At 28.5% G+C, this 14,836-nt stretch overlaps 1 protein-coding gene across 1 annotated transcript; it reads left to right on the forward strand.

The window, feature by feature from the left end:
* The first annotated feature begins 2,729 nt into the window (after positions 1 to 2,729).
* Positions 2,730 to 5,080, forward strand: LOC130943808 (protein SHORT-ROOT-like). Its single transcript, XM_057871838.1, has 2 exons — positions 2,730 to 3,628; positions 4,185 to 5,080. Exons 1-2 carry the CDS (start codon positions 2,791 to 2,793, stop codon positions 4,829 to 4,831), a joined length of 1,485 nt encoding a protein of 494 aa, XP_057727821.1. The 5' UTR covers positions 2,730 to 2,790; the 3' UTR covers positions 4,832 to 5,080.
* The last annotated feature ends 9,756 nt before the right edge of the window (positions 5,081 to 14,836 follow it).

Consider the following 14,836-nt stretch of genomic DNA (forward strand, 5'->3'; position numbering starts at 1 on the left):
ATTGAAAAAACGACGCAAAATCCACTAGTAATTAGTGTCGGGCAGAATAATCTGTCGGTAAAAATTTTTCGTCGCCGTTTATACCGTCAAATTCAATCCGACGGTAAACTAATTACCAATGGATTTATTTGATGAATCCGCCGGTAGTTCCGACAGTACTCCACGCATTTTTTGTAGTGGCACTAAATATATCTAAAAGTTGTCATAGGAACTAGTAACTTAGTGACGGTTTCAAATTGTCCCCTAAAAATTTCATGACGGTTTAAAACAGTCACAAAATATAAGAAAAAAACTATCATGAAATTTAGTAATTTAATGACAGTTTCAAAACATCATGAAATAGATCGTAAAAAATACCTTGACAAATATTACAAATTAGTGATGATTTTATACTTTAAAAACCATCATGAACAATTTAGCGACACTTCTTACCAACAGTAGTCCAAAATCGTCATTATGTCAGCTGGCGATCCTCAAATCCGTGACACTTTTTTTAATCGTCGCAAAAATATTCAGTGACGATTAAAACCGTCGTCAAACAATAAAAAATGTCACGAAAATGTCATTTTGTTGTAGTGAATAAATTAAGGGTTAATTAAATGTTTAAATTATTTTTTCAAAATCGATTCCATTCTATTGAGACTTTTTTTATCTCTAAATCTAGATCTTTTAAAGTCCAAAAATAATAATATTTAATCATAAAATTAACTTAATCTTGTGTATAAACTGTGTTTGAATTGCGATACAACATAAAATTATAAACAAAATTTTTGTGAGTAATTTACACCAAAAAAAAAAGTTGTAAAGAGTAAAATTAAATAAAGAATATTAAATTTAAAATAATGCAAATGTAAAATTTTATTGATAAATTTTTTCTATTTTAAAAAGAATAATATTAACTCTTCACCACAACTCTACCTTTTCCCTTAATATTTCCTTTTCACAAAATCATTGGCTATTTCTCATTTTAGAATAAACATATTTTTCTATGTAGCCAACAAACAATAGGCACATCACAATCGCTATATAAAGAAAATTTCAAATTTCAATTAAAGATAGCGACATAACGGGGTATATGCGTCAGGGTGTATGTGGGTGTTGGGTTCGTATAGGCAGTCTTTCATATTATTTTAGAGGAGTACTAGACATCAGTAGATTTTGTGATTTATAATTATTAATTAGTTATTAATAATATTTTTAATAATATAAAATTATATTTAATAATATAAAATTATTTAATTTATTTTTAATAATTAAGTATTAAACAGGATTTAATAAAAATGCTGACGTAAACTTTCTCACTATTTTATTGATGGAGTTGTAGTATGTATTAGCTCCAGCCCTTTGTTATTTGCTTCTTGTTTTTTTTGGCTCTAGTTACTGTTGCTTCGCAGTGTGGAGTTGTAATGATTATCCAGAAAATGAGTCCCATTGCTTATGGATATGTTAGAATAAACATTATTATATAATCAATGGATAATATGTTACAATTTCTTTTTAACTATATGAATAGAAAATATGAAAGTAAGCCAAAATATTGTTATTTTAATTCCATTTTTTCAAAAAATATAAATAAAACACAAATTCATAAAACTTGACAAACCTAAAACTCTTATTTGAAAATGTGAATAAATTGATTACCTTTGATAATTTTTACTTTTAACACATAATATCTAATTTCAAAATTTCTTTTGACTGCCAATGCATATGTTACTATTCATGGTGCACGTGTCAATAATTACTTATACTTTTACTCTAAATTTGACTATAATTCTTTCCATCATTCAATTTAGGTTGTATTTATTTATAAAAATGAGATACTGAAATAAAAATATATAAATACATAATTGTATTTAACAAATGAGATATAAATAGAAATATTGTGTTTAAAGATATTAAATTAATATATTTTGTATCTATTTTAACATAAAAAATATAAAAATATTAATAAAAGAGATAATTTATTTTTATTTTTTTTATTATTTTTATTAATTTTTTTAAATTATATTTCTTTTATTATTATATTTTTTCAATTTTTTTAAATAAAAAAATAAAAATAACTCATAATTTATTTTATTTTATTACCAAATATAATATAAAAATATTAAATTTTATGTCTTTATTTTTTATATTTTATTTTTAATGTTTTGTCCAATAATATTCTCCGAAACAAACTTAGCTTTATATACTCATACTTAACTCCATGCGTTCATTTTACATTACCCTTTTTATGGTAATTATAGTAATATTTATTTTCCTTTTTTTTTCAAATACATTACTCCATATAGATCATCATCTATATTTAAAAAAAAAAAGTTTAGAGGCCAGCAACTTTTGTGTTTTTTAGACAGTAATTAATCATCAAAGTAAAAGTAAATGATCTTCTACGATTAAATATAATTTCACACCATTAAAAATATTATGAATAACTAATTGATAATTACAAAATAATAAAATTACTGCACCTATTATTCCTCATACTTAAAAATCCTGACTTCAACTAGTCGGTCCCTTAGCTTAGTCCCCTTCCTTTGCTACTCATTGCTATTATAATTAATCAAGTTCTTTTGTATAAAGTATAGTAACTAGCTAGTATAGTAGAAGCTACCGAAATTGAAAAGCTTTTCCCACCAATCATTCACCAGTGCTACCCCATTCCACACCGTTAAAAACACGTTACACCCAATACTTTTATTGCTTGTGCACAAAATCAACCACACTCACTCTCACTAGTCACTACTAGCTACTTCACTATCATAGTGAGTATATTCTATTCATAGTGTGATAAAAATGGATACGCTGTTTAGGCTAGATCCACCGTCCCTAAACTCCACAACAACTTCATCAACCAACTCTCATCAAAATTATTATTATTATTATTATGACCAACACCAACTAGAGGAAGAAGCTGAAGAAGAATGCTTCAACTTTTTCATGGATGAAGAAGACCTATCCTCTTCTTCTTCAAAGCAACAAGAACAATATTACCCTTATTATAACCAATTACAACCCCACTACCATTTATTATCATCCACTACCACTACTCATCATGATTTATCGTCAACATCATTCTTACCACCCACTCCACCACCATCAGATTTCAACTTTGAATTCTCATCAGGCACGTGGGCACCCAACATCCTCCTCGACACCGCACGTGCCATCGCTGACAACAACACCACGCGACTGCATCAACTCCTATGGATGCTCAACGAGCTAAGCTCTCCATACGGCGACACAAACCAAAAACTCGCCGCGTATTTTCTTCAAGCCTTGTTCAGCCGCATAACCACCGTCGGCGAACGAACCTACCGAACCTTAACGTTAGCTTCGGACAAGACTTGCTGTTTCGAGTCCACCAGAAAGACGGTTCTCAAGTTCCAGGAGGTTAGTCCCTGGACCACGTTTGGACACGTGGCGTCCAATGGCGCCATCTTAGAGGCTCTCGATGGGGAGCTCAACTTGCACATTGTGGATTTCAGCAACACGTACTGCACACAGTGGCCAACGCTTCTTGAAGCCTTGGCCACTCGTAGCGACGACACCCCGAACCTCCGGTTAACCACCGTCGTCACCACCAGACCTGGTGACTCTGGCGACGCTGTTCAGAGGGTCATGAAGGAAATAGGTGATCAACCAGAAAGCAAAATTATAAACATTCATGATTATTTTATTTTCTAGTGTTTTTCTTTCTTCTCTAAATTTGTGTCATCATCATTCACTTTTGCACGAACCAACTTATGAATCATCTTCTCTTCTTTTACTGTTCCAACCACCTTCTTTACAATAATTTGAGAAATAATTATAAACATATCGCATCCGTAAAAAAGAGTACATATATGTTAGTTAGAACTTAAAGTAGTTAGCTTTGATTGATTGATTGAAGATCTTATATTTTATATTGAAGTTTATGAATTAACAGTGTAAAAATCTTTTCTTTTGTCTGAATCTATCTAGCAGTATGGTATAATTTTTTTCAAAAGTAATAGGTACACATTAAAATGAGTAATCATGTAAATATATTTGTAATTTAACTTTATTTTTTTAATTTATATTCTATATTGATGGTTAATTTTAGGTGTACATCTAAGTATACTCGAATTCTTTTTAATTTAAAGTAAATCAAAACTAAATTCATATTATTATTGCTATCTAAATCATGATTATGATTGCTTTATGAATAGGTACAAGGATGGAGAAATTTGCGAGGCTAATGGGAGTTCCGTTCAAATTCAACGTCGTTTGCCATGTCGGCGATCTCTCCAATCTCAACTTCGGCGATTTGGACATCAAGAACGAGGAGGCCTTAGCCATCAACTGCGTGAACACGCTCCACGCGATCACACCCGTCGGGAACCACCGTGACACGTTGATATCATCGCTGGCGAGGCTAAACCCTCGGATCGTGACGGTGGTGGAAGAAGAAGCGGATCTGGACGTTGGCGTCGAAGGCCAGGAGTTCCTTAAAGGGTTCGAGGAATGCGTGAAGTGGTTTAGGGTTTACATGGAGGCGCTGGATGAGAGCTTTACGAGGACGAGTGGGGAGAGGCTGATGCTGGAAAGGGCGGCGGGGAGGGCGATTGTGGACCTGGTGGCGTGTACGGCGGCGGAATCGGTGGAGCGGAGGGAGACGGCCGTGAAATGGTCGCAGAAAATGAGGGAAGGTGGGGGGTTGAATAGGATGCCGTTTAGCGAGGAGGTGTGTGATGACGTCAGAGCATTGTTGAGAAGGTATAGGGAAGGGTGGTCGATGGCACAGTGTTCCGATAACGGAGTATTTCTTTGTTGGAAGGACCAGCCGGTGGTGTGGGCCAGTGCATGGAAGCCGTAGAAGCAAGGAGAGAACGAACGTAAGAGAGAGAGAGACGGAGAGAGAGAGAGAGAAAGAGATCTTTGTTGTGTTTTTGGCACGTGCGTATGAATTTTTTTTTCCTCCATCAGTATTGGTTTTTAATCTTTTTATCATTATATGTTTAATAATAATAGGAGTTCGGCTTGTGTTACAAAGGGACTAAGTAACTAAAAACAATCTTTGTTGACATATTTTGTGATTGACTTTGGCTGTTTTTTATTTTTATATTTTAACCAAGGAATAGATGTGGTTTTTGGATATTATTTGTAATAACTGTATGTATAAAGTTATTGATTAATTAATTGATTGCTTATGTATTTTAAATTGAGTTTAATTTTAATGTAACCATAATATAAAAAGTTTTACAAAATTATTTAATTATGTTTATTTTTTGGGATGATATTTATATTATAAAAATTATTTACATATATTTAAAATATCTTTTTCTAAAGATATTTCTTAGTAATTAAAATTTAACATATTTAATCGATTAAATCTTATATTATTTTTTTCAAATTTAGACGAGATAAATCGATTTGACTAAAAAATTGGTAAATCAAACTTTGAATTAGTCTAAATTAATATTTTTTTTTAAAAATGACCACAATACCTCTATTATAGAAAAAATTAAAATATATCTATTATATATAGTAATTTTGAGAATTCGAAATCATAATCCTTCTCTTCTTTTTATGCCATTATAGGGTTAGGATTTAAGATTTTTAAAATTAATATATATATATATATATATATAATAGAAGTATTTTAGTAATTTTTTATAATAAGTGTAACCATTTCTATAAAAAAAATATTAATTTAGATCGATTCAAAGTTTAGTTTACTAGTTATTCAATCAAACCGATTTGTCTAGTCTAATTTTGACAAAAATAATATAATTTAATTAATTATATATATTAAATTTTAATTATTAAAAAAATCTTTAAAAAAATCATTTTAAACATATTTATCTAAATGACTCCCTTATATTATTAATATAAAAGTTAACATGTAATTATATAATTGAATGTATATTTAAAATTACTTTTCATTGATAAGCAGTATAAAATTAAATTCCTTTTTAAGTTTGTGGCCATTTTTTAAGTTTGGACAGATTGATTTCTTTGTTATTTTAGAAAAATAATTTATTTTATTTATACGAATTTTTTATTAAACTATATTATAATAAAATTCTATAAAGACTTATTTATTCAAAACATATTAAAAATTTGAGTTGAAAACAATAGAAAAATTGGATCACTAATAAAAATAACTCTCAACATTTTTTAGGAATAAAAATTTATTAAAAAACTAAAATATCCTATCTAAAATTCCTTTATGACTAATCTGAATGTTTGTTCAAAAGTATACATACAAGTGCAAAATCTCCCCCTACTTGCTCCATTTCCAAAGCAAGGAAAAAGTGAGAATAATTAAAAGCAAGTGGAGAAAGAACAATATCATAGAAGGGATGTGGTGTCACATGTATATATATATATATATATATATATATATATATATTAGCAGGGTTTAAAGTGTTGTAAAATAAATAAATAAATAAATAATAAAATAAAAATATTAAAATATAAATAAAAAATTTTAATATTAGTATTTATTAATATTATTATTCTATTATAATAAAGATAATTCATATATTAATATTATATATGTTATGGGAGAAGTATATGAAGAGAAAAAGAAAAAGAAGTGTTTTATATTTATATTATTGTATTTATTGTCAGAAACTTAAACTTTTATTGCATTAAGTTTTGATTTTTCAAATTTTATTAATAAAAAATTAAACCCTCTTTAATTCATTGAGAAATCGAGTCGTCCAAGTATTAATGGTATCCAACTCATTCCTCATCCTTATCACAATATTTTTATTGGATGGCCATTTAGGATTATACCTCGTTAAAACCTTACTAAAGAAAAATTCAATAGAAAAAAATTTTAGTGAAAGAAAAAGAGTACCATATTGTATCCTTCGTAATGGGAATTATCTCATTAAACACTTTGTCAAAAAAAATCAAATAGAAAAAAAAATTTGACCAAGGAAAAAAAGTACAGTCTCCCCCCTCTTGCCAACATTATTTTATATCTCAAAATCGACTTATCTCAATTTGATGTACTAATTTTTCAAAGGAGAATTTTAAAAGTGATTTTGTAAATAAATCTGCCAGATTATCACTTGAGCGGATCTATTAGACATCAATTGTTTCTTGATTTTGAAGGTCATGAGTGAAGAAGAATTTGATAGAAATATGCTTTATTCTATCACCTTTGATGTATCTACCTTTAAGTTGAGCAATGCATATTGTATTATCTTCAAACAGAACAGTTAGAGCTATCTTATCAGTCCACATGATGACAGAATGTATTGGATCAAACTCTTAAGCCAAAAATACTCACGACTAGTTTCATGTATCGCTAATATTTTAGTATGATTAGAGGATGTTGCTGCAATCGTCTGTCTCATGGACCTCTATGATATAGCAATGCATATTGTATTATCTTCAAACAGAACAGTTGGAGCTATCTTATGATCAATCAGTCCACATGATGACAGAATGTATTGGATCAAACTCTTGAGCCAAAAACACTCACGACTAGTTTCATGTATTGTTAGTATTTTAGTATGATTAGAGGATGTTGCTGCAATCGTCTGTCTCGTGGACCTCTATGATATAGCTGTACCACCGTACCATATGTGATTGTTTGAGATCTCCCTTTGTGTGGATCAAATAAGTATCCTGTATTTGCATAGTCAACTAGTTGTGACTTGGATCCATATGGATAAAACAATCTCATATCAACCGTTCCATGAAGATATCAAAAGATTTGTTTGATTCTATTCCAATGTCTGATCTTTGGGTTGGAGAGAAACTATAACTTGCTAATGAATTCATAACAAATGATATATCGAGTCGTGTATTATTATCAAGATACATTAGTGCCCCAATGACACTAAGATATGATACTTTAAGACCAAGGATATCTTCATTTTCTTCTTTAGGATGGAATTGATCATTTTCCACATCCAAAAATCTTATGATCATTAAGCTACTTAATAGATGTGATTTATTCATATAAAATCTCTTCAAGATCTTTTCTATGTATGTTATTTGATGAATAAAGATTCTATTTTTTGTATGCTCAATCTGCAGGTCAAGACAAAATTTAGTCTTTTCAAGATCTTTTATCTCAAACTCTTCTTTTAGAGCTTTTATAATTGTTGGAATTTCTTCAGAGATTCTAATGATATTTAAATCATCAACGTACACAGCAATTATAATGAATCCAAATGCATATTTCTTTATGAAAACACATGTGCAGATATCATCGTTCTTAAATATGTTTTTGGCCAGATACTCAATAAGACGATTATACCACATTCGTCCAGATTGCTTTAAATCATATAAAGATCTTTGCAATTTGATTGAGTATAACACCTGCGAATATTTATTAGATGGTTTAGATATCTTTAATCTTTCAAGAACTTTCATATAGATCTCACGATCCAATGATCCATATAATAAGTTGTTATCACATCCATTTGTTGCATATATGTAATTTATAATATGTGGATAAATTAACCAAATAACACAAGTGGAGAAAGAACAATATCATAAAAGGGGTGTGGTGTCACATGGATATATATTGGGTTCAAAGTGTTGTAAAATAAATAAATAAAAAAGAGATAATAAAATAAAAATAACTAAATGTAAATAGAAGATTCTAATATTAGTATTTATCGGTATTATTATCTTACTATAATAAAAATAATTCATATATTGATATTGTATATATTACAGCATAAGTATATGAAAAGAGAAAAAGACAAAAGTGTTTTATATTCATATTGTTGTGTTTATTATTAAAAGTATTTATACACACACTAACTTTTGATTTTTTAAACTTCACTAATAAAAAATTAAACCATTTTTTATTAAAAAACTAAACCGTCCGAATATTAACGAGCATCCAATTCATTCCTCCTCCTTATCACAATTTAAAGATCGTTTCTGTTTATTAAATTATGGTTCATAATTTTTTATGGTTGAATAAATAAACATTTTTATTATTATAATTTATTTTATATATACAGATGATGTAAAAGAATTTTACATATCTACTTAATTATATATTATCACGTTAATAAAAATAATTTTTTAAAAATATTCTCACATAAATTTTCATAAAAAATTAATGTTATTTAGATAATCGTGTAAAATGAATTATAATGTATTAAAATTAAATTGTTATTTTATTATATATAAAAGATTATTCCCGTAGTATTCCTACTAGCAACGAATTAATTACCCAGCTTATACAATTTCCTTTATTTATTTAGCTTTTGGCGTAGTGATGAAGCTTAATATCAGCATTCATATGTAAACGGATGATCATATTCCCTCAAATTTAAGTTTTGGTTAGCGTGGTTTAATCTTTTATACAAATAAGCATATCGTTTACCAGTCACAAAAAATGATAAGCATATTGACTTAATTAGTTAAGAGATACATGGCACTTTGCGCGGTTGACTATTAGGAAGTAAATAAAATTGTCATACTGTCCCAACTAATTCTCATGTATTTTCTCAATATTAAATATATTTTTTAATATTATCAGTAGTAGTTAATTAGTCTTGGCCTACCATAATTGACTTAATAACTTCTTTTTACTAATGGGTTCAGAATCCAATTAAGTTGGGATTGATTTTGGTTTGTGAATAACTAATAACAAACATGATATCATCGTCCATAATACAAATTCAATAAACAATTTTCATTTGGAGATCGTAAGCCACACGACAACCAGCGACTTATATATATTAGGTTAAACTAACATGTATGACCGTCAAAATGAATATCTAATTTTTTTGTTTAAACTGAATTTCTAACCTTAAAGGCTGGTAGAAAATTTTTAATTGTTTAAAATATTAATAATTTTTTTATTCGGCAAAGTGATAAAAATTAAATGTTCTTTAAAACATTAACATTTCGCATATATAAAAAACAGATTTGCTACACATCCAAGCAACATTATCATTAAGTCTAACCAAATAGATTCAATACCAACAAAAACTACTCTCATTAACAAGAGCGTGATTACACGCATACACCAAATCATTTACGTTCGCGCGCTAAGTTATCGTCATCGTCGTCGTCTTTTTCTTTGTGTTCCTCATCCTCCTCCTCTTTTTCTTTCTCTTTCTCTTTTTCTTTTTCTTCTCCATCTCCTTCATAATGATTGAAACACATAAATTCAGTTCGAAAATAAGCACACAAATAAGATTAAATCGTGAATAAAAATACATTCAAAATTAATTTTAGATCAGACAACATTATCAACATGGCAAAAATTCAATAATAACAATAACAATAATGACGATAACAATGACGATGATATGTATAAGAAGAAGACAATAATGATAATGATCGTGATGATGATGGAGGAGAAGGATGAAAAGGAAGGAAGAGAAAAATTTTCAATGAAAAAAAAAATGAAAAAAGAGGAAGTGGTGGTAGTATTAGTGACGATAATAACGAAAAAGAAAATGACGTAGTATCAGAAATAATAAAGAAAAAAGAAAAAAAAGAACACACGTGATGTAAATTATTTAGATGAACTTAAATATTAAAATTATTTAAATGTGTACAACAATTCTATAAAAAATTACTTGTTGATTGATTCTTAAAAAATTTCTCGATTTGTCTTTATATATCATCAGTGTATCAATAGATATGATATCTATTTTTTTTAATGTGTACGTAAATAATAAATTTAGAATTAATTAACTTCATAAGATTATACAAATTCCGACACTTTTTAACTGCAGTTTTTAACAACCACTTCTAAATGACAGTCTTGAAGAAGTTAGCACAACGGACATGACATGTTACAAAATCCATTTCTTTTTACAATAGTAGAATAAACAAATCTATAATAAATCATTAATCAAAATTATTTACAATAATAAAATAAAAAATTACAAGATACTAAATTCGAATGTATACAATGATTAATTGGTGATAGATTTTTTGAGGACAGGAATAATATAGTAGAAAAGAGAGAGAAAACCTTAATAATTAAAAAACATTGTTATTAGTTTATTACTTTACCTACTAAAATTAATTTATAGTAAACAATAATTATTTGTAACATTTTTTTCATAGTTACATGTAATTGATATAATTTACTATTTATTTATATTTTAGTCCAAAAAATATAGTGAAATTCAAAATGAATAAAAATTTACTTAAAAAAATGGTTTTATTTATTCCTATTCGATTTCATAAAAATTGGGCGCAATGACAACCAATCCAACTCTATTTATCTGAATAAGATAAATCTCAATTAACTCTTACTTATGTAGAAAAGATATTTTAACAACTTTCCTAACAAAAAGGAATGGTTATCCACCATCAAAAATGGAATTACTCTAAAAGGTGATTATTAATTCTACTACAAATATATTAACATTCTCGAATATATTGAGAATCCAATCTATTAAAAATCAGTCTAAAATTTTTGCTAACTTAAGCATCCGAGTTTTTTGCAGGTACCACCTCTCATCTCCTCACGATAATTTCGGATGGCAGCACCTCGACACCAGCACAAATCGGACGTTACTTCAGAAAGAGTCTGGACCTTACGTTCAAGCCAACATCACCGTTTCAAGTAACATTCGAAACACTATTTTTTTTGGGGTAATGGATTATATGAATAGCATGATGCATTTAAATTTCAAATACCTATTTTGCCCAAAAAGAAAAAACACTAAAAAAATATTAATAACCATTTCAGTTTTACAAATATTAATGATAATAATATTTCTATAAAAAAAGAAAATCATTTTGATTTCTCATATTTGTTTCGACTAGTAAGTAATAAAAGATCAGAGAACATGAATTTCTTATACGCATTATAAATATATTTTGGTTCATGAGAGTATTTAATTTTTTTTTTCTTACTAGATAGGATTTAATTATTCTTTTCTTAATAGAAAATAAAAAAGGAAAAATATTAATTCCCCAATTAAAAGTAGCTTGATCATTACGATTGGAGAAGAATTATCCAAATTATTGTATGTTTTAGGTTTTGTTAGTGCTCACAAGTGGTTACCTGAGCAAAATGTTGAGTGAAAAGGATGGTAAAGCTTTTCAAATCTGTGTGTAGAAATATTTACAAGAAACTTTTTAACGCTCAAGCCAGTCGAGTCGACGAAGTAAATGTTTTAAATGTTTTTAGGATTAGATTGCACCTTAGGCGTGTATTGAGCGTTCTATTTATAATATTTGGTGAAAATTGGGAAGAAATTTTGCGGAATTCGTGCCAGATCTTCCAAGGATTGGCATGCCCCAGGCACGACATTCTTGAGTTGATTTCAACTTGTAAACCCATCTCAAGAGTTAGAGGGTAACAGGTAACCAAGAATAATTTTTATAAATCATTTTCAGTTGTTAGTTGTTAAGCCACTATCAGTTGTTGAAATAACATTTTTAAAAGAGAGCAACGAATTTTTTCCTTTAATTATTTGCAATTGCTTTTTATAATGTAATTTTTTCATATTCATTTAGTTTCAAAAAGTTTCCTTTTACCTTGGTTTATTTCTCCTACATTTATGTGCTATGGGAATCAATCAATAGAAATGGCTATATGATCATAAGATGATTAATGAATGGCCTTAGTGCACAGCACACCATGTTTGAAATTGTCTTCTATAATTCTATTTTAATGACCCAAAAAGCGTTTCCCTTTTTCTTTTTAATTTTTTTAAAATTCTTCCCATTCCCTTAGTCTAAAGTCTATCGTCTTTATATATGTCACAGATTTTAGCTTTTACCGTTTCTATGCCCCCCCACAAAACACACAACTTTTTCATGAAGGAAAGTGCTTCATCAAGAGGCAGCTTTTGCCCATGAATTGAAAGCCAATCAATTTGAAAGTACACAAAACAATCAAAAGGGGAAAAAATAATTAATAGTGGGTTCATCTTTTTATGGTTGCACATCTCAAACTTCTCATGGGGTGCTTGCCCCTTCTATTTGACATATCATTACTCTTCCCTTTTTGCAAAAAATTTTCCTCTTCGAGTTAAAAACAATTATGATGAGTGGCTATTGGTTTTTTCTTTTATGTCAAACGATTCAATTTCGTTGATAGATAGAAACAAATATAATTTAAAAAATATTACATGAATACTCAAATTAGCTATCTGTATAAAAATAAAAAATATCATAGTTATATTTATGATTAAAATTAATAGAAAATATAATCAACCTATAGTTACATTTATAATAACACTTAATATAAAAATAGTAAAACTTGATTCACATTAATAATCTAATTAGAATCAAATTTATAATCAAAATACAAATAAAAGTATAAAAATACCTACGGCGGCAAGTCGGCAACTTATGTTTGCACGCATTGTTCAAAAGTTTAATTATTCTAAAAAAATTTGATTATTCTAATAGGAACTTACTCTATTGAAAAAACTTGTGAAACATGCATAAATATACATGATTATAAATACATATACATGATGGCTAAATGTGAATTAATAATGTACTTTATGAATCTTAATTTGGCCGATGATCATCTTTCGGATCCTATCAACATTAGGCAGCAGCAATCGTAAATTAATTTTCCAGCATGATCAATAATGGACAGCCACTGGTCGGTTGCTTTGTGTATTAGGGTTCTTTAAGGAGAGATTGATCATTCATGCATGCATGTTGGCCCATACCACCTTTCTTCTTTTCTTCTATATGCATATTTTAAAGCTTGATGCTTATTCCCACACATATTGTAAGCGTGCAAAGATATAGAGAGAGAAAGAGAGAAATTAACAGTGAGTCTCCCTCTTTTTTTTTTCAATGAGTGCCCACTGTATTCTGTGTACTATTTTAATCGATGAACACTCACATGCAATGTCTTTATATAAAGTTGATAATTAGAAATTGTTAAATAATAATTTAGTGAAATTTATCAAATTATTTAACAGTTCTTAAATATCAATTTCATATGTAGATAATTGTAAGTGAATTTTCACCCTTTTAATTTGTACGAATATTTTTCTTAAAACTTTAGTATTTTTTTTACATTTTATTTTATAGATAAGATAGCAATGACAACGACCAGCTTATGTCTTTTATGTTTTCTATGGGTACAGTTTCTGTAGAAAAGATGAACTCAGGTGTTAAATCATTTCCAACTCAATGAATAGTAGGTTCTTCAGGGATCTTTGTCTCTGTGTCTCTGTTTTCCATCTTTAAACAAACCCCGAGTTTCTAGATACAAAAAACAATATAAATTTTTAATTTATGAACAATGAAGTATATAAAGCTAAGCCACAGTACAACACGAGTAAAGAAAGATTTGCTAGTTGCAACTAAAACAAAAAACTAAATTGTCGGATCCTGCAAGCCTGCAACTTGGCTAAAATTAAATTCATTCAGACTTGAAACTTTATGCAATGGAGGAGCCCACAGTAGAACTCAGCAGAAAAAAGGCTTCGGCCCAGAAATAAACTAAGCAACACAAAGTTCGGCCCATATTTCTTTTTTCAAGAGGTGTTTTTTTTTTGGTAATATTTTTCAAGAGGTATTTATAACTACTACCCCGTGCCTCCCCAGTTCCCAGCGTCCATGCCTTCTCCGAAACCCAAAATAATAAGAGGACCAAATTAAGGAAAACAACAACACCAACAAAAAAGAAGATTCAATGTGTTGATGTCCTTTTTTTCCCCTCAATAATAATAAGAATATTGTATTATAAATAAATGAAATGAAGAGATATTTTAATGTGAATCTTATATATATATATATATATATATATATATATATATATATATATATATATGCTACAAATATTAAGGCTAAATCTATTAACATTTATTAAGAAATAAAGTATTTATCATTTTAATTTATCTCATATTTTTGTTATTATTTATGTGTAAATAATAATAATAATAATAAT

Source organism: Arachis stenosperma, chromosome 1 (genome assembly GCF_014773155.1).
Source record: "Arachis stenosperma cultivar V10309 chromosome 1, arast.V10309.gnm1.PFL2, whole genome shotgun sequence".
In the NCBI taxonomy this organism is placed as follows: Eukaryota; Viridiplantae; Streptophyta; class Magnoliopsida; order Fabales; family Fabaceae; genus Arachis; species Arachis stenosperma.

What these genes read in the sequence shown, in the direction of transcription:
- LOC130943808 (XM_057871838.1), top strand. Translation starts at nt 2,791, where the DNA reads ATGGATACGCTGTTTAGGCTAGATCCACCGTCCCTAAACTCCACAACA. An exon ending in GAGGGTCATGAAGGAAATAG is followed by an intron (nt 3,629 to 4,184) that starts GTGATCAACCAG and finishes CTTTATGAATAG; the next exon opens with GTACAAGGATGGAGAAATTT.